Source organism: Simochromis diagramma, unplaced genomic scaffold (genome assembly GCF_900408965.1).
Source record: "Simochromis diagramma unplaced genomic scaffold, fSimDia1.1 OVJJ01000097.1, whole genome shotgun sequence".
NCBI classification, from domain to species: Eukaryota; Metazoa; Chordata; class Actinopteri; order Cichliformes; family Cichlidae; genus Simochromis; species Simochromis diagramma.
In genome coordinates, this window is record NW_024387319.1 from 586694 (window position 1) to 606075 (window position 19382).

Sequence of the window (19382 nt, forward strand, 5' to 3'; positions counted from 1 at the left end):
CAAAACCTGTTTTCAGCTAATGACTCTGATTCTGTCTGGAAAACACTCAGACAGTGAACCAAGCACAAACCTAAAGACCCCACTCTACCAACATTTCACACCTAGTCATCAGCCTGAACAGCTCCTGCTGTGGATTCTACCAACAATGACCTGTTACTCCCCCACCCAAGACATTCAACACCTTCAGCAACCCCTGTGATTATAAAACACGGCCTGGACATGATCACCACTTCATTAAGTTGCTTGAAGACGTTTCACCTCTCGTCTGAGAAGCTTCTTCAGTTCTAGGTTCAAATGGTGGAGAGTCCCAGATTTTATGGTGTGTTCACACCGAATGCAGTAGACACGACCAAAACGCGCCAGACGCCCCTAGCTTGACGCATGCAAATTCGCACCTCGACGCGTGTCCAATGTGAATTATTGAAGTGGAAATGTGGGAGGAAGTTGTGCCAGACGGTATGTTTGCAAGATGGCAGCTGTCGAGCTAGCGTTTGAAGAGAGAGTCTCCCTTTTCTATTTACTGTGGAGAACAGAGCAGCGGCGTAAAGGACGTCCTCACCGTACCTGGGTCCATCAGGTCCTCCAGAGGCGTGAGCAGTTTGGTGAGTTTCACCATTTGCTCCAGGAGCTGCCTCTGGACGACGGGGCAGCTCCTGGAACTAACCTCTCTTTATTCTCTTAACTAATTGGTCATCACTATGTTGCTATATATTAATATTAGTATTTTCATTAGTATAATATGAAATAAATTCTACATGTGTCAAGTTCTGTGCCAATATTTGCTGTGTAGTAGAACTGAGACATTAGCCATTACAAAAATTTATTTCAAATAATATTAAAATTCTCAAACAGAAAAACATTAAACATAAATATAAACAACACAACTATTTACAGAGAGACTGGAATAAAAAGGACCCAGCTTAAAGTGGAAGACCCTCAGGGAGAAGGAGGAGAAAAATAAGAACACTGTCTCTGCCCTGGAGAGCTGCTGCCTCATCAGAAAACTACTGATTGCTCGGGTCACTTCAAATATAAATGAGGCTGTAGGCATCGTGGTGGGGGGGCGGCATCACGGGCATCGGCAAAAGAAAAAAAAATGCTCGTACTCATGCTCCCCAGCCAGCGCATATTGGGAATGGCATACGCACCGATCGGTTTTCTATCGCCCATTTGCTGGGAGTAAGGGCGCCCTCCGTTTGCAAGGTGCACCTGCTGCTTGCGGCGCAGAGAGGAGAGGGCGGGGCGGCGGGGGATTCTCTGACCGGCTGGAGCAGCGTCTAATAACCAACTCGCAAAATAAAACAAAATAAAAACAAACCAACAAACACGAAAACACCAGACACCATGATACAGACTTATAATTTGCACCCATGTTTTTCCTCGGTGCTCCTGCTCGCTGCTGAAGTCAAAGTGAACTTTATTGTCATCTCCGCTACAGACAGTCCAGAGAGACGAGACGACGAGGCTCCAGTTACAGCAGTGCAAGTAAACAAACAATAAGAAGAGTAAGAAAATAAATATACACTTTAGGACTCGGGGTAAAGGGATCAATAACAATTTAAAATTTTTAATTTACAGTTTGATGATTTAAAGTCTCACACAACCTGTCGAAAGGGGCGGGGCCGGCTGCTTCCTAATAGAGCACATTTCATTCATAATGATGTAAATCCAAGCCCATTATGGATTCATGATTTGAATCCTGGGTTGTGTGAAATCTCAGAAATGCACCTTAGACAAAGTGAACCTGTGAACTAAGGTGTAGGTCTGTTGTGTTATGTTGTGGTGATCCTCGAGTTGAGGGATGGGTGTTCATACTGGAGTGCAAAATTAAAACCAATGTAAGATGGACAAGAAAAGTTCAAAGCCATCAGGTCCTCAGTTTAGAAAAAATAGAAAAGAAGAAGAGAAACGAGCTACAGGTAAGCAGATGTGTGATTGGATGATGGCAGCTCATCCTGAAACAATCAGAGTCAGAATACTTTATTAATCCCTAAGGAAATAATGTGGGTTACAGTTGCTCCAAGAAGAAATGGTAAAAATAGTAACAGTAACAGACTAAACTCCAAACAATATGTTATGTTACAGATTTTAATATTAATTAGTCATTGTCACTTGTTGATTTGTCCTGTTCTCATTGTATGACGAATGATGAAGGCTGTTTGGTAGCTGTTTGCATACAATGCACACTCTCTCTCTCTTCATATGTGTGTGTACAACAGTTTTATGTTAATGTACAATCCTTAATATGTTTTGTGCGCGCGTGTGTGTGTGTGGGGGGGGGGGGGGGGGGGCAGAGGGAGTGTTCGCCCAGGGCGCCAAACAGGCTACGACCGCCACTGTTCAGGAGCTAAACTCAACATGAACTCAACTCACAGTAAAGTTAGCTCGGTGCTTACCTTTAGATGAGCCCACAAACCGAGAGAAACTCCGCGATGAAGCTGCAACTCTTTCCAAACACAGGAAACAGATCAGGGAGCAGAGACCCACGTGGTTCACGCTGATCTCAGCTACGATCCAGGAGACAAGGGTGGGCAGATCGATGCAGATATCGATCAGGACGTTGGTAGTGGTTTATGATCGATACTTTAGTTTGTTTCTCTCCTCTAAGTTCACTACTTTACTCCCGTTTCATGAAAAAGCAGCTCTCTCTGCTCGACTCCTCTCCTGCACACATTTGCTCCGCCCCACTCTTCCGACTCTGCTGTGGTTTGTTACTGTGCGGTCACGTGACTCAGCTGCGCAGCGTAACCACGTGGGGTGTTTTGTTTTCCTTTGCCTCGATGAAAACGTCATCGTGGGAAGGAGAATTGCTAAGGACTCAGGAAAACAGAAGAGCGGTGCTGAGAATTGGAACAGCCTGACGCTCGTCTCTCTTTAACAATGTTACACCAGGGTGGGATTCTTATGCAGGACCACAAGAAATAAAGAAATCATTTAAATAATGATTTGTGCAATAAAATATGAATTTCTAAATTATTTCACAAAGAAAAGCTTGAAATTAGAACCAGCATTGAGCCCTGTTACATTAATACACAGTGTTAGAGCAGTGGCTGCAACCTACAGCCTTTAAACTCATGATTAAAATGCTGACAATAAACTCATCAGTCCAGATCTCACCAACTTATTTTCTGATATTTTGTGTTAAAAGAACTGAGATAGGGTCATTAAAATAAAAGCTGTCAGTTCTCTCATTCCTCATTGTACTTCCCTCATTTATTTTAAATACAAGATTTCTGATATCTCTTAATGTCGCTCAGATTTCTGAATATAAAGAGCGAATGCATTTACAGCAGGAACTTCACATCTAGCCATCAAAAGTTTGGTAAAGTTGCATGAGTACTGTAAAGTTTTCTGGGGTCCTGTTAAAAATAACACAAGCGTCACACCACATCTATAAACTATATATTCCAGTTATCCACTTATCAGTAATTTCTGAATCACAACAAGGACACAAAGCTCACTGCTTATCCCAGACGTTACATCCTCTGTAAAGCAATTTCAGAGAGAAAGAGCAACAACGACTCATTAAGATCAGCCAGAAATCTGCCCCTCTCTGGCAGCTGTGGCAACTCACAATAAGAAAGCTTGCATTCTTTGAACAATGCTGGGTCATGTATGATTTGACTGAGACCATGTGTCATGAAAATGTCATGAAATTAGGATATTACATTTTGGATTTTCTGCACCTTCACTCTCAGTGAAGTGTTTTAAACTTTGATGAAATATGGTAACTTTGTGTTGTGCTGCAAGATAAACCCGCTGTCCTCATGAGCACAACTTTTTAAAAACACTCTCTGTTCAAAGGAAATTTTAGTTTTTATACTTATAGGGTCCAACTAACAGAAGAAAAAAAATGCAAACAACAAACCAGTTTATAATTGGTTAATGATGTATACTTTATTTATCCCCGTAGGGAAATTACTCGTAGGAAGGAGTGGCTGCCCACTGCTTCACTGTAGCCAAGCAGGGGGCAGCCAATCCAGTGCCCAAGCAGTGTGTAGGGACAGTACCTCAGGGTAGCCGTTCAGTGGATTCGACCCCCTGACCTTCCAGTCACTCATCCAAGTGATTTCTTCAGTCTCAGCTGACTGCAGGTTCTTTTACTACCGCGCTGGGTAGGAAACAGGAATTCTGTTGTACATGTACTGTTGGGTCGCAAATTTTAAAGCCAATATGATAACCTTGGATCCACAGCATTGGTGGATAACCTCCACCAAGTACACCAGAGCCTATACATCGGTAAGTTGGCTACCTTCTAGCACATTGATCTGGCCTCTGTGGCAGGTATATAAACATCTAATGTTCTTAACACTTTAATGTTAGCATTTGATGGCCACAAAAGCATGTTATGTTTTATAACATTTTCTTCTTTATCATTGGATCTATATTTTATAGGTCACCTTCAATATCCTGAACATCTGATGTGCAAGTATATAATACTCTTTTGTATAACAATGTTGCACATTTTATTGTTAAGTTTCATTTCCATGCCATTACATCTGCAGTCATTATGGTATTGTGTTGTGTTTGTGTTTATGCTGAAGGTTCAGTGTGGTACAGAATCTCAAATGGCATCCACATTAGGAGAACATACTACAAGTTACAAGTTAGTCTTAAGTTATAAAATTACATGATTTCCCCCTAGGGATCAATGAAGTATTCTGATTGTGATTCTAAAATTTAAAAAATGTAAAATGATATACTTGAAAATAATTCTAAAGTAATAAGCTCAGTGAAACCGTTTTTTGTTTTTTTGGGTGTTTTTTTGTTTTTGGTAAATTATTGAGGTTCTCTATCTAATTCAGACCCAACCCAGCCAAATGTAGAGCCAGAATTACTATTACATAAAATTTATTTTAATCTTCTGTTTTTACTCTTCTTTCACAGTATGTATACCAATATCTATGCACCTGTCGTTATTGACAGCAGTTCTTCAGATGCAATACAACAAACCCATAGTGTGTGACTTGCAGTTAACTTATTTATCAAATATTTGTTTACTAAAAATAGTTCTGGGTACTGCTGCTATTTTTGATCCTAACCTTTTACAGGAGCAAACATAGCTTAACTGTTCCTGTGAAGTTATTCTGCTGATGTTTGTATGCAGAAAGAAAAGATTCTTAAAATTATTTGGTTGCTGATGATTGTTCTTCAGATCACTATTTTGCTTTTTAAAATGAATTAACAGAAAAAGGCCAATTGATAAAGCAAAAAAAATAACTTACAAGATATTAAACAAAAAAAATTACATAATATTTACACTATTTACACTTTTAGTTGCTTTTCACTGACTGATTCTACAGTGATGAACCTGATGGATTGACGGCTGCAGATGTCATCTCAAATCTGGCTCTGAAGATCAACAAAACCTCCTGTAGCAGATTCAACATTAACATGGATGGTGCCTACCGAGGCTTCATAAGGTCTTCATAAAGTCCCAACTTTGGCATGATGGTGAAATTCTCTGATGACGTGGGGCAGGCTGAAGAGGCAATAGACACAGGTGGGCCTACTCGAGAATTTCTCACCCTTTTGATGGAAGCCATAAGGACGAGAAGAATATTTGAAGGAAAAGACTATGCCAAATATCTCACATTTCATAGTAAAGGTATCTATTTTTTTCATATTTTTTTCCATGGTCAAAATTACTTTATTATAATGTAATGTCTTTATCTTTAGCTGCAGATGAAAATGAATATTTCTACGTTGGAAGAATGATTGCAGTTTCTATTGTCCATGGTGGTCCAGGGCCATGTTGTTTATCTCCAAACTTCTTTATGTACCTTGTTGGAAAAGACAAGACATTTGAGGCTCCAATTGATGATGAAGAAATCAAGAAGGCTCTACTAGAGGTAAATATGTGATGTTATGATTATGACAACCACCAATAAATGCAAAAGTCTACATTTAATATTAGTTATTTACTTAACATAATATTGGTAACTAACTGATGCCTGAAAAGATTGCTGATTGTGTAATTCAAGACTGTGTTAAATTGCACATTAACAGACAGCATGCGAAGGATGTCACTTGACATGCAAATTGTGTATGGGCAGAAATCTGTGCCATCAGAAACTGAATTTGAATTGCTCGGATTGAATCTGAATTGTAACTTGAATAAATGCTTTTAAAAACTGAATATGAATTAGCCTTATTTAAAATTCAATTTACTGGTTTGAAAATGATCATCACTGGTGTACACTCAAAACTGCTCTTTCTGACCAGTAGTGTTTTACTACTCCCTGCAGCTGGTTCCTGTCCGGCCAGCCCTCTGCACAGAACTTCATGACTTGGGAACAGACGCTGTCAGACTGCAGCTGCTCACGGAGATCTGCAAGGTATTTGCTGCTAGTAGGAAAGCCCTCCAGCACTGTGTCAACGTAAATATCAGTGTCCTCCATAAGATGATTGTCTCTGGGCATCACACTGTCTATCAGCGGTAACCGTGAGAACGTGTCAGCTGTGGTGAGGCTTTTGCCTGGAATGTGCCTTATAGTGTAAGAGTACCTCATTAGGCGCGTGCTGAATCTCTGTATCCGTGGTGGAAGCAAATCCAAGGCTTGCCCTCCGAGTAGGCTCACGAGTGGCTTATGGTCGGTCTCAAGCTCAGTTCTTGTGTTAAACTGCCCCCAGTACCACATGTTTTTAGTTGAAAGCAAGTCTCTCAGTGGTTTGTCTTTTTCGGAGAGGTTTGGGGTGAATTTCGCCAGCTGATTCACCATTCCTAAGAAGCTCCTAAGCTCACTCACGGTGCTTGGCTCTTTCATATCCTGCACCGCACTGGTTTTGTCAGGGTCAGGACTCACACCTTCTGATGACACAATGAATCCTAAGAATTTCACTGGAAATTCCAAACTCACATTTTGACATGTTCAGGGTGACGCCCGCCGTCTCTGCACGGTCGAGGACAGCGTGGAGTCTCATGTCGTGCTCCTCTCGTGGATCCCCAGACCAGGATGTCATTCATGTGGCACACGACTCCCGCGAGGCCGGCTGTCACTTCCGTCACCATCTGTTTTGGAAATGCTCCGGTGCACTGGAAATACCAAATGGCAAACGATTGAAATGGTATCTACCAAATGGCGTAATAAATGTGGTGAGGAGAGCAGATTCTTTGGACAGCGGTATTTGCCAAAAGCCCGTGTTAGCATCAAGCTTGGAGAAATACTGCACACCTGTGAGCATGCCTAGTGTTTGGTCTACAGAGGGGAGGATATATCTTTCACGACACACTGACTCATTTAATGGTGTCATGTCCACACAGATGCGGACTTGCTCTTTGTCCTTTTTGGGGGCTACGACCATGCCGCAACACCAGTCTGTGTCCAGCTCTGTTTTGACTTTGCCCAGTAGTGGCAGTGGAACACACCTTGGCACTTTCAGTGAATAAGGTTCAGCGTCAGGCTTCAGCTTAATCGTGTATGGTTTTTGAACAAGCCCGAGCCCATCACATAGTTTCGGGTACACTTTTTTTACTGTCTCAAGGTCAACATTGTCCATTCGGGCAATTAGTTTCAGTCTCACGGAAGCAGTCATGCTTAAGAGAGCTACACAAAGATTTCTGACTACATAGATTGTCTCTGTAGTGCTCCTGTCACTGTAGGAAATGTCCTCCTTTGTGGACCCAAGTACGGTCAGTGCTGCACCTCCTGGTCCAAACAGTGGCTTTTCAGCTTTTTGCAAATGTTCATTTGGCTGCTTAATGTCTTTGAATGTCTCTTCTGAGATAGCTGTGACATCTGCCCCCGAGTCTAATTTAAATGTCATGCTTTTGCCTCTCACGCAGATGTTAGCAAGCCACGGGTCTTCGCCTGAATCCAGTTCACCTAGGAAGAGTCCATCTGCGCTGTCTGCCACCTCATGCACAGTTGTAGACCTGCAAACTCTCCCGTAGTGTCCACGTTTCCCACAGTTGTGGCATTCTGCATTTTTAGCTCCACCCAGTGGAGTTGGAGTCTGCTGAGCCACAACAGCAACTTGAACAGCTACTGGTATAAAAAGAAGCAGATCTCCTCCTACACCGAAGGCTCAATGTGACAGACTCTCAGCTTTGTTTGTCTGTTAAAATGCTTTTTAAAATTCCTGCTCGAATCAATGTCGTTACAGCTGCAGTCAAAGCAAGATGGAAATAATCAAGAAGGAAAGTTAAAATCCACCCAAACTAAATGTCTTAAGTGTGTCAGCCTCCAGTTAACATGTAGATATAGAATCATGTTTTCACAGGAGAACCCGAAGTGCTCATTAGCAACTTATCTTCATTTTGTCTGGCTGCTCATTCAACACAGTCCTTTTATAAAGCCCACAATAACATTATGAAGTATTACTGTTTGCATTGACTTGTCACAGGAATCTGGCAGGAATGCAGTTTAACACAGTTCACCCTCTGATGAGGGGGACCTCAGTCAGACACGAGTGGACCCTCGCACAGCTTGAACCTACAACTCTAGTGATAAACTGCACTTCTACAGCAACTGCATTTTGGTGCTCCATTTAAAATCACAAGATTTTATGCACAAACTGAAAGAAGCATCTCTGGTCTCTGATGAGCATCAGTGACAGATACAGACTCTCACCAGGGGGAACTTTATTGCTGGCAGTGAGTGACCTCAGGATTCACAAAAACAGAGCAGTAAAGACTTGAAGCTCCTTCATCCTTCCAGTTGGAAAGTGAGCTTATTTACCAGTTGTGTTTGTGTGTTTAAGACCACTGCACATCATCGCGGTTACACCAGGGAGAATTCAAACTGCATTACACAACATCACCATACATTTCTCGTCCTCTGTGTGACCGCAGTCACTGCTGCATGTCTCCTGCAGTACTCCTTCAAATAGAAATGAGGCTGTAGAGGTTTGGTGCATGCAGAAAAACAGCTGCAGGGACAATGAAAAGACTTTTCTGCTCCAACTTTTTGTGAGCAAACACTCGACATCTTCCAACAAGCTCCAAATCAAGAAATAAAACATTCACATTTTCCTAAACTGGTCAAAATCAGTCATCACTAAAGGACGCTTTACGGAGAGCAATTTATCAAACTGAACGGGCAAAGCTGTTGAACTTATATTAAGAGATTTTTGTTTTGTTTTGTTTCACAGAGCCCACAGTTTTAGAGCAAAGTGTTTATATGAATCGCACAAACATGTGAATTGCTTTGGAAAAATGCTGGAAAAAAACATGTTTAACATTGCATCTGATGTGGCTGCAAGCTGTGCTGTTAAGAGTTCATTTTTTCTGAATGAGAGGGTGAGGTGTTATCAGAGGAAGTGGTCATAGGCGCTGGTGGATGGCTCAAAGCTGTCACCGCAGCATCGAAACCTTGTCCTTGCAATCTTTACTGAGTCGTCAACCTGTTTGACTAAAGCCTCACATAATCCTGCTCATAAGGAGGCACATTTTATTGTTCCATTATCGTGCTGATTTATCTCACTTAGTTAAAGGAGTGAAAAGAAAAAACAAGGACGCGTCCAAAGGAGCAGAGCTGGAGATGAAGCTGCGCACACAGCTGGCTGATGTATGAGCACGTAGATTTAGCGACAATTAACCCCTCCACCCTGCACGTTGCCACGAACCTTCACGGTCGCACACTCCGATACTTTAGGGCGCACCTGTGCTGCTTACCTATGGATGAGCGAGGGCCTCGGTAAAGCTGGAACTTCTTCTTTCTTCTTTTTCTTTTATTGGCAGTTGGCAGACAACTGAATGGTGCATTACGGCCACCAACTGTTATGGAGTGTGGACTGAAACATTCATGTCTGTTTCTTTTAACAGGGATTCAGAGGTTAGTGAAGATTTGTGGGATGAAGCAGGACCCAGAAATTTTTTTAAAAGGAATCAAGGCAAGGAATCAAAAATCAAGGAAATGGTAAATGGATTGGTAGTTATATAACAACTTTCTACTCAAACAACAACAGCTGCAACTCTCATTCATTCAGTCCCACACACACTCATACAGCACTTGTATTTATGGTCAGTTGCTTTCTAACATTCCCACTCACACGGATGGATCCATCAGGGGACAACTCTGGGTTCAGTGTCGTGCCAAAGGATCCTTCAGCACGAAGACAGGAGGAGTCTGGGATCAATTCACCGACCTTCCAATTGGTAAACAACCCACTCTACCACCTGAGAGTGTAAAGTAAACAGACTATGTGACAAAGGGAGACTGCACAGATGGCTAGCTAGGACTGAGTGAAGACACTTTGGAAATTAGACGAGACCTGGGAATGCAAGACTGCAATGAGCTGCTGACATGTGATTATGTGAAAAACTATTTGTGTTCTTGAGCAGCTGAACAGGTGTACCTAATGAAATGACCAGTGAGTGTATATTAAATTGCAATATATAATTAGAACATTGTGGCTAAATGCCTCGATGTTCTCATCAGCTGGTGGTAGTTATATGTAATAGAGCTGAGAAGGAAACCAGAGGAGGAAGCAGAAAGATGCCAGAATATAGAGAAAACGCTCAGTGAGGATTAAAGCTGAGCTTCAGCTGTTTATTCAAGATCACTATATCAGCTTTCTCTTTCAGCTTTCAGCTGCTGCTGATGGGAGAACAGCTAAAAGATGCAGCTGAAGGTAAATGAAGTAATAATAGTAATAATAGTACTAATAGTAATAATAGTAACAAAGGCGTTACTGAGAAATAAAAACACACAGGCCCACGTTTCTATAGCGGAGCTTCTGAGACCTTATCACTGCTCTCTTATCCGCAAACCAGGGTCTCCTCTGACCCTCCCTCTGGTTTTAAAACCAGAGGCGATCATGTTTTTGAAGTCCTCAGGTCAGCTGACTGTTTTAAGTGACAACTGAAAACTCGGTTTTGCAGGTTAGCTTTCCCCTGATTTTCCCCTTTTATTTTGGACCATGGAAGTGTGCATGTTGGAATGAATGTGTGACCACATGGTTGCTCGAACATGTATACATAACCTTAATATGTGGCTTTGATTCAACCTGTGAAGCTGTACTATATAAATACATTTATTATTAATGATAATGTTATTAATTTTATTAATGGATAAAGAGGTTTTGCTTTAGTCACAAAAGCATTCACATCTTTCAAAAATGAATTTCTGGGTCCAAATAAACTGAACAATCTTTATATGGGAACCATTCTACCTCACTTTAGCCTTGCAGGTAGTTTCTTCTAAAGAAGCAACTCAACTGCACATGAATGTGATAAAGAGAGCGCACAGAGACAAAAGATCTTCACGGGCCACACTAATGTAATGTATTTGGAGCTCTGCAGCCATTAGAGAAGACTGAAATTAAACCAAACTGCATTTCTGTGTTTTACAAAGGCTTTGGATCCAGAATAGGGTCAAAGCCACCACATCTCATAACATCTGCCAGATGTGGCCGAGTAATGAAGCAGTGAACAGTCTCACTGTGTGTGCTTTCATCACACGTGAGCGCTCGGTTTTTATCAGGGCTATTTATTAGCATTACCTCAGAAAACCTTCCACTGTACCCAGATCTCTCTGCTTGTAGGTCTCACTTCTTCCACTTGATGGCGCCACACACCCATGCTTTACATGCGGTGATGCCAAAGGTATGCTGTGTTTGACCCTTTTCATGTTTCAGCTCAACAAACAAATGTTTGTCCAAGTTTATGAGAAAAATCAGGATTTGAATCCCGACTTTAACTCTGGTTTTGTTGCCTGATCTCAGTTTTTGATTTGGTTCATTCAAGCATATTTACACTCTCAGGGAAGGCTGGGTGTATCAGTACGGCTCTGTGTAACGGTACTTATCTAGACTTTTTCTAGTTTTACTGAAGGCACGTGTTTTTTTTAAACATCAATCAATCTTTATTTATAAAGCACTTTTCATACAGCAATGTAGCACAAAGTGCTTTACATGGTTAAAAGCAGCCCACCCCACCCTCCAACTCACTCCCAACACTCTCATTAACATAAACGATCATGGATACATACACACACATCCCCCCCCACACACACACACACACTTAAAAAGTAAAATTGGGCTGGACAGACATGAGCCCGGTGAGGAAACACTATCACAGGGAGCCGTCTGCACCGGGAGCCGGTCACAGACCGCAGCCTCCAGGCTGGGCACACAGCAGGAGGGAGGCAAAGAAGCCCCCCAGCCAGGCTGAGAGGACCGACAGGGCCCCAGCAGACACAGTCGATCACAGCCCCGGTGCAGAGAGCGCCCTCCGAGGAAACACTGGAGATATGACCCAATAGGATATATACAGGGTAAAATGATAAAATAAATAAGAACAGGATACAATATAAATATAAATAGAGTAAGAAGATAAAAAATGAATAAGAATAAAATCAATAAATATTAGGTAAAGCCTAAATTAATAATAGAATAACAGGATAGAATAAATAAGCATAAAATAAATAAATGCTAAGTAAAAGCTAAATTAAAAAGGTGGGTCTTGAGCCTGTTCTTAAAAACATGTACGTTCTCTGCGGCCCTGAGCTCCTCCGGCAGGCTGTTCCACAGACGAGGACCATACCACTGAAAAGCTGCCTCTCCGTGAGTATGTGTCCTGACTTTAGGAACGATCAAAAGGCCAGCACCAGAGGACCTCAGGGTCCGCGAGGGCTCATATGGTAGAAGCAGATCTGAGAGATAAGAAGGCCCAAGACCATTAAGACATTTATAAACCAATAAAAGAACGTTAAAATCGATCCTGAAACACACGGGGAGCCAGTGCAGCGATTCTAAAACCGGTGTAATGTGGGCCCGCCCTCTGGTCTCCGTCAGCACACATGTGGAGCATGTTATCTGCCTCTCACCTGTGATCAGCATGCATGTTTTTCCTGTTCTGTGGGAATACCCAGAGGGAACGCACACTAAAGACCAGCCCTTTGAGGGCGGGGCTCATACCAGGAACCTTTTGGCTGATAGGTGACCATGGTAACCACAGCACTGCAACCTGCCACCCATGTGAACCTCAGTAAAGCCAAATCCAGTCCATGAAAAATAAACACGACCACCATGAAACTTCAGAGCGTTGCCAGACAACGCGCTTTTGTGTGTATGGGAGTGTGCGGGAAATACCTGCCTTGATTGACATCACTGAATGAGGCGTGTCCTGGGAACATCAGCCCACTTACTTAATTACTAGTATTACTACAGTTATTATTTTTATTTTGTTCTCAATAATTGGTTGCTGATTTGTGACCATAAGCAGGCACGCTGCGGTGTTCCTGAGTCTGAGAGCAAGCCGGGGCAGATCTGTAAGTGTGAGAGGAAAGCTTAGTCCCATTAAGTCCAACTTAACGAGTTTAATATTTAAATATTCTTCAATAAAGAAAATGCTTTCTTACAAAATCACAAACATATTGTATCTTTTGGAAAGTATCTCACAAATCAGCAGCTGTCTCTGTGAAACAAACATCACAATGTGTAAAAGCTACAATTTTCAAAATAAAAGCTTTAAAACTGGTCGTTGTTTGTTCAGTTGACCTTTCTTAATATTATGCTCTTATCTGTTTTCCATTTAACTGGACTGCCAGGATGATCCTGCCCCAACTTGTCTCACCAGCGTAGTTCAGGTGCTGAATCTAGAACCGGTTCCACACATTTTCCCACAAAAACCGCTGGCATAGCACCACAAAACTTGCTATTCCCAAAGTTTGAATCACAACTGTCAGTGGCTATATGAGGGGGGAATGCAAAAAACTCACTAATACAAAACCTGCCTAGTAAAAAACTCCAACTTCTGTGAACTTTGGTTCTCAAAATTGTCACATTGTCACAGATGCAGTGGTGGAAATGAGGGAAAAACTGGGTTCAAACAGTCGCCTTACGATTTTAGAAGAGACCTGTTGCAGGGTTTGGGAGGGAAATCAACATTTACTGCTGAAAAATCAGACGTATCAGAAAAATGAGACGCAAACCAACCACAACGAGACACAGACATTGTAAAAGAAAGACGAAAAATGACTACAGACAAAATGAAGAGCAGTATGGGAAGCAACCAAAAAGAGACAGAAAAAAATTATAAAAGGCGCAAAATGGCAGAAGAGACACCAAAAAGAAAAAGAAACTGTGCAAAAAGAAGTGACACGATGACTCAGACAAAGCAGCCACAAAGAGACACAAACTGTCTGCAAAGAACAACCACAGAAAGATCAGTCACAAGTTCCAATACTGAAGAAATCTGAACAGGTGGCAAAGAAGAAATTACAGCTCTAAAAATACACAAAAGCAAAACTAAAAAAAATATGGTTTGCTAAATATGAGCAAAGACGCCAGACACAAAACAACAACAGAAATATTGCAACACAACCACAAAGCAAGACGATAGCAAGACTGCCACAAACTAAACATAAAGTAACAATGTCCACGAAGACACAAACTGGCTGCAGAGAGCAGTTGCAAGAAGATGAGAGGCAATAAACATACAACAAGACCAAAAAAGAAATGTGGAAAGATCATGAGACAAAAAACCCCCACAAAGAAACTGAAAATGACACACAAAGCAACCACAAAGAGAAAAAAAGAACACAATCACAAAAAGCTCTAAAAAGTCAACCATGAAGAAACTGAAAGGACACTAACAACTAAAGGTGGCTCACAATGGCAACGAGCTTCAAAAAGGAAAATGACATGAAAGACACAACTGCAAAAACACACAGAAGCAGAGACAACAAACAAATTCCAACAGCCAATTGCCAAAAGTCCAACAAAAAGACTCAAACTGATCAAAAAGAAATGTTAAAGGACAACAAAGTCCACCAATCCAAGCAGATGACAAAGCCACAGCAAAAAAGTGGAAAATGGTAAAGAAAAGATGCTCAAAGTGTCCAATAAATAAGTAAACTGGGAATAAAAACCCCTAAAACACGAAGTTGACGGTGCTGTGTAGAACAAAACTATAACAGAGAGACACAAAAACACATAAAATTAAAGGAAGGAAACATGAAGAGAACCAAAATGACTCCAGAGTGATGTCGAACAACACAAAGAGACTCTTCTTTACAGGAGGGGAAAGTGGCCCGTTACACATCCCCCCTTTTTGTTACCAATCCAAAACTCAAGCACTGCTCTCATGGACAGTTTAAAATGTGCTTAGTCCAGAATATCTGTCTGTGGGTAACAGAATCACTGCTTTAGACTCCAGACAGGAAAAAGGGAGGAAATGCAACAAGAAGACAAAAGAGAAGTTGCACTAACAGAAAATGTTTGAGCAATAAACTCGCACATGATGAAGATTTTTTATCATGCATAGGAACATAAATTTGGTGCAAACCATTAAAGGACACAGCAGAAAACCTTGCAGTAGAGTGTTTCACCAGCTGGAACAACAGCTCACTCATGGTTCGGAGGGCGTGTCCTGCAGAACTCTACCTGACAATCTGTCAGTGGCTGCAGAGCGTAGTGACGGCAGGGCATGTGAAATCACGGCTGAGCTTTTCAGGCATGCGTTTAAGCATTCGACCTGGAGACAGCTTCGGGGGTGGAGGGGTGGGGTCACTGCAGCCTGGGGTTCGAGTGGGTGGAGCTACACAGGCTGAAACACGAAAGATTCCCTGGAACCCGACAGGTCAGAGAACACCAGGAGTGAAAACGCAAGGAGGAGATTTGTGTTGTTGTTAGGAAAAGTCTCCGAGCCAGGCTTCAATAAAGTAAATACAACAACATCCTCAAAAAAATTGTGGGTTTTAAAAATAGTTTAAAATCTTCCAAAATGAACTAAAACTATCAACAGAATGTGAAGAAGCAGCTGTTAAAGTGGAGTAAACCAGGGCGGGGCTGGTATAATACCAAGATGTACCAAAAGATGGAGCAGTGGAATCTTTATTTAATCAGTTAAGTCGTTAAACAAATGTTTTTATTTGCAACTGTGGCAAAGGTGACACCTGTGAAGGAAGTCGGGGTAAACAGAAACATCATAACACACCTGGGGGTGAAAAACTGCTACTAAATTAGTCACAAAAATCTCCTTTGAAGTGACCTTCAGCTGGCGGCTGAATGAGATACCACCAGCAGCCAAGATGGTGCTGGTGGAGTCGGTTCAGACATTTGGGTGAATGATTCAGACGCTGAGTGATACCGAGGACACGGTTAGAGAGTCAGCTGTGAGGAAACATGAGAGACAAGCGCTGGGGTTAGCCAGCAGGCAGTGAGTGCACTGAGTGAGGAGACAGTGACGGATGATTCTCTCCAAAATGAAGCAACAAAAATTCAGAAACGCTAAAATCTTAAATCACCTGAGCATCGGGCCAAAGCAAAACTATGGGAAGGAAACTGCAGCGAGGTGCGTCTGTGCAATGACCAGCTAGCAGCTGATTATTTAGCACTCCAGTCTCTGGTGTGGAGATTTCTGGTGTCATCACTATTCAGGATCTGTGTGGGCACACAGGCACAGACCAGATTCAGGACCCTTAGCATCCACATGTTCAGTTCCAGATGCGCAGTAATCATATAATGTCATAGATTGTGTGTTTTGTGTGTGGTGTGTACTGAATGAGACCAGTAAAGTTTACTCTGCTCTTTTTCTAGCCCCAGGCGATGGGGGCAGCCACAAAACGGGAACGGAGCTTCAAAATGGTTGATTATGAGCACCAGGGTGGCTCCATGTGCATCTTTTATATACAGTCTGTGGGAGTTATTGACGAGGCAGACGATTCTGCCACTCGAGGTAGCAAAAAGTAAAACGAAGGCAGACAGTTACCACACACCCTTTGTTTCTTCTACTGTTTTTGATAAATACACGCAGAACTGCTCCTTACATTTCTTTCTGTATTCATTCCTTCAGTCTTTGTTTTTATGCTGAAAAATAAATAAAAAGTATTGAAGTTTTAACAATTTTTAAAAATGTTTTTAAAAATACAGATCAAGCGACACAACACGAAGCGTGATTTATGGAGTTTGTTGCGCGTGTTGTGCATTTTTCTACAAAATAAAGCAGTTTTATTCAAAAAAGAAATACTTTTCACCCAGATGGTTAGAGAGTCTTCAGGATATACCCTGAGAAGCTTCTGTTTGACATCTTCTGAACAATCTGAAGCGTTCCTCTGCTGCTGGTCCGGAGGCACAAACTGGGACCAGCCTAAGCAGAGAGGCCGCTAATGTCCCCACTTAAGTGTCCCTTTGATGTGACATTAGGGCAGAAAAGGGTCTTGGAAAAGTCCCATGTGGGCTCTATGAAAGCCGCTCTGGCAGCGGACACACAAAAGGGCAGGGCCCCTCCTGTGTGTGCTGACATTTAACGCTTGAGGGTTTTTCTTGTGTCTGAGCTGATTAGCGCTAAAATAATACAGGAACAGTCAGCTGTGTCAATGTGTCTTCTTTTCACCTTTGCACTGAAGGTGTGTGTGTGTGTGTGTGTGTGTGTGTGTGTGTGTGTGTGTGTGTGTGTGTGTGTGTGTGTGTGTGTGTGTGGGCGTCTCTGTGAGTAGCGCAGCCTTCTCTCGTCAGGCCACTCCCGGGAAGCGCACTGCTGCTCCGCCTCGCACACGGACGCACGGACGCTGTCCTCGCGCGCCTCGGCTGCTGTGCGCTCTTCTCCGTCCGCGCGCGTCTTCTCCTCTTTCTACTGTCCGGATCTAGGGGGGGCGGGGGTGTCGAGGTGGAGGCATGTAGCAGAGGATTCACGGCGCAGAGCGAGCAGCATGTAGCAGCACCTGGAGCTCCGCGAACATCGCCCGCCTCCCTCCTCCTCCGGCTCCTCTGCCCTGCCGGAGCGCTCGTTGCTCCTCTCGGGCTGAAGCATCGCCTGCACCGGGATCTTTCCGAGGATTTTTTTTCTGTAGGGGTGGGTGGGGGGTTTGTTTACTGCACGGGAGTGTGAGCGTGTTCCTCCCCGCCGCTCTGCACCTCTCGGTCGATGGTCGTTGGGGAAGCTTCCATCTTGAGTCCCGTGTCTACCGAGAGAACCATGGCGAGCGACTCCCCGGCACGGAGTCTGGACGAGATAGACCTGTCTGCACTACGGGTAAATGTGTCCCTGCGTGTGTGATGAGCTGTCTGTGCCTGTGCGCGTGCGTGTGAGTTTGCCGAACACCTGTCCCCCCCTCCTCCTTTTCTCCTTCTTCTCCTCTCCATCCTCACCGGTGATGGATGCGTCTCTGTGCCTTCCTCTCCTTTCTTGCTTCTGCCGTGCTTGCGCGTGCACATGAGTTACACTGTGCTGTATGCGGGGGGGGGCTGTGATGCTCGTGATTGAGGAAATCACATCGGATATCAGTGTGGGCTCAGGCAGCCTCCTGTTGTTGTTTGTTCCTTTTTTATTTATTCTAAACAATTGGGACGCGATGTAACGACGCTCCGAGCTGTGCGCGTGCACCAACCCCGTACGCACACACACCTGCGCGTGCGCACGGCAGCAAGTAGAGGCTGCTGTGTCTGTGGTATGTGGGGCAGATGTTAAGCTGCCTGCTCATTGACACTTTCACAGCACACAGATACGGAGGCTTGTGGTGCACGCGCTCACTTGCCTCACTCGTGCACGCGCGTTTTGCTCTAGGTTTCTCACTCTAACACACACACACTCACACACACCGTGAATAATAGCGACGATAACCGCAACAGGAGCGAGTTCCGCCATTTCGCGATGTTGTGGCGACAGCAGCAGCAGCAGCAGCGTGCACTGTGTGCAAGGGGTTATGTGCGTGCACGTGCGCGCGCCCCCGCCAGGATGTGAGATGTGCAGAAGGAGACAGTGCAGGAATGTGAGAGTGTGTGTGTGAGAGGAAAACTAATGATAGAATCACATTTGTATAAACTTTCTTATTTTTTAATTCAGTGTGTGTGTGTGTGTGTGTGTGTGTGTGTGTGTGTGTGTGTGTGTGTGAGGCACAGCTCCCCTTTCTTTGACGCTTATGCAACACAGATGTACCTGCAGAGTAACGATCAAGTCTGGACATGATCGACCGGGTGGGACTGCAAGCCTGTGTGTGTCTTTGTATCTCTAAAAGGCGCACACACAGACACACACAGACACACACAGACACACACATCGCTGGGATAAATAAAGACAGAGGAGTCTGTGTGTGTTTTCTTGTAAAAATCCTTTGCAGCCTCCATGAGTAGCTGAAATTAGGTCACCCAGGACGCAGCAGATAGAGCTGGGGGGGGGGGGCGTTTGCGTGACGCAAAGCCTGTCGCAAGCACACTCACACTAGCACACTTCCTGTTTCTGCAGAGTCCCAAATGATCTTGTGTGATCCCCTCCTCCTAGAGTCAAACCTGCTTCCTCCTCCTCCTGGATGCTCAGGCTGGGGTTAAGCTCCTCTGATAGCTCCGGTCAGATGTTGTATTAATAGCTGTTTGAGGCTCACATGGGGACGTGACCTTGGCGTCTGTCACATTCCATTATTTTACAGTCGCCTGCCTGAAATGGGGCTGAGTCAGGAGGGTGAGGTGGAGGGTGGCTTTGTAGATTTGACGCCGGCTGG

At 43.5% G+C, this 19382-nt stretch overlaps 2 protein-coding genes and 1 long non-coding RNA gene across 6 annotated transcripts in view; 2 read left to right on the forward strand and 1 right to left on the reverse strand.

Moving 5' to 3' along the window:
* Window positions 1–2448, reverse strand: part of LOC120717272 (zinc finger protein 665-like) — a 35210-nt gene extending 32762 nt beyond the window's left edge. Inside the window, exon 1 of the mRNA XM_040005204.1 lies at window positions 2397–2448. The gene's annotated coding sequence lies outside the window, so the exon portion shown is untranslated. The remainder of the gene's footprint in view (window positions 1–2396) is intronic.
* Window positions 2449–4016: 1568 nt separating this feature from the next.
* Window positions 4017–4941, forward strand: LOC120717310. The gene is made up of 3 exons (XR_005692169.1): window positions 4017–4429; window positions 4545–4606; window positions 4888–4941. It is a non-coding gene; the product is annotated as an uncharacterized LOC120717310 (long non-coding RNA).
* A 12490-nt stretch (window positions 4942–17431) lies between these two features.
* Window positions 17432–19382, forward strand: part of tnikb (TRAF2 and NCK interacting kinase b) — a 60675-nt gene continuing 58724 nt past the window's right edge. For 2 of the 4 annotated variants that reach the window (XM_040005161.1, XM_040005165.1), the window contains exon 1: window positions 17432–17920. In XM_040005161.1, coding sequence (XP_039861095.1) covers window positions 17813–17920 — 108 coding nt within the window. In that variant the 5' untranslated portion in view covers window positions 17432–17812. The remainder of the gene's footprint in view (window positions 17921–19382) is intronic. The other 2 variants (XM_040005163.1, XM_040005162.1) reach the window with 1 other exon arrangement.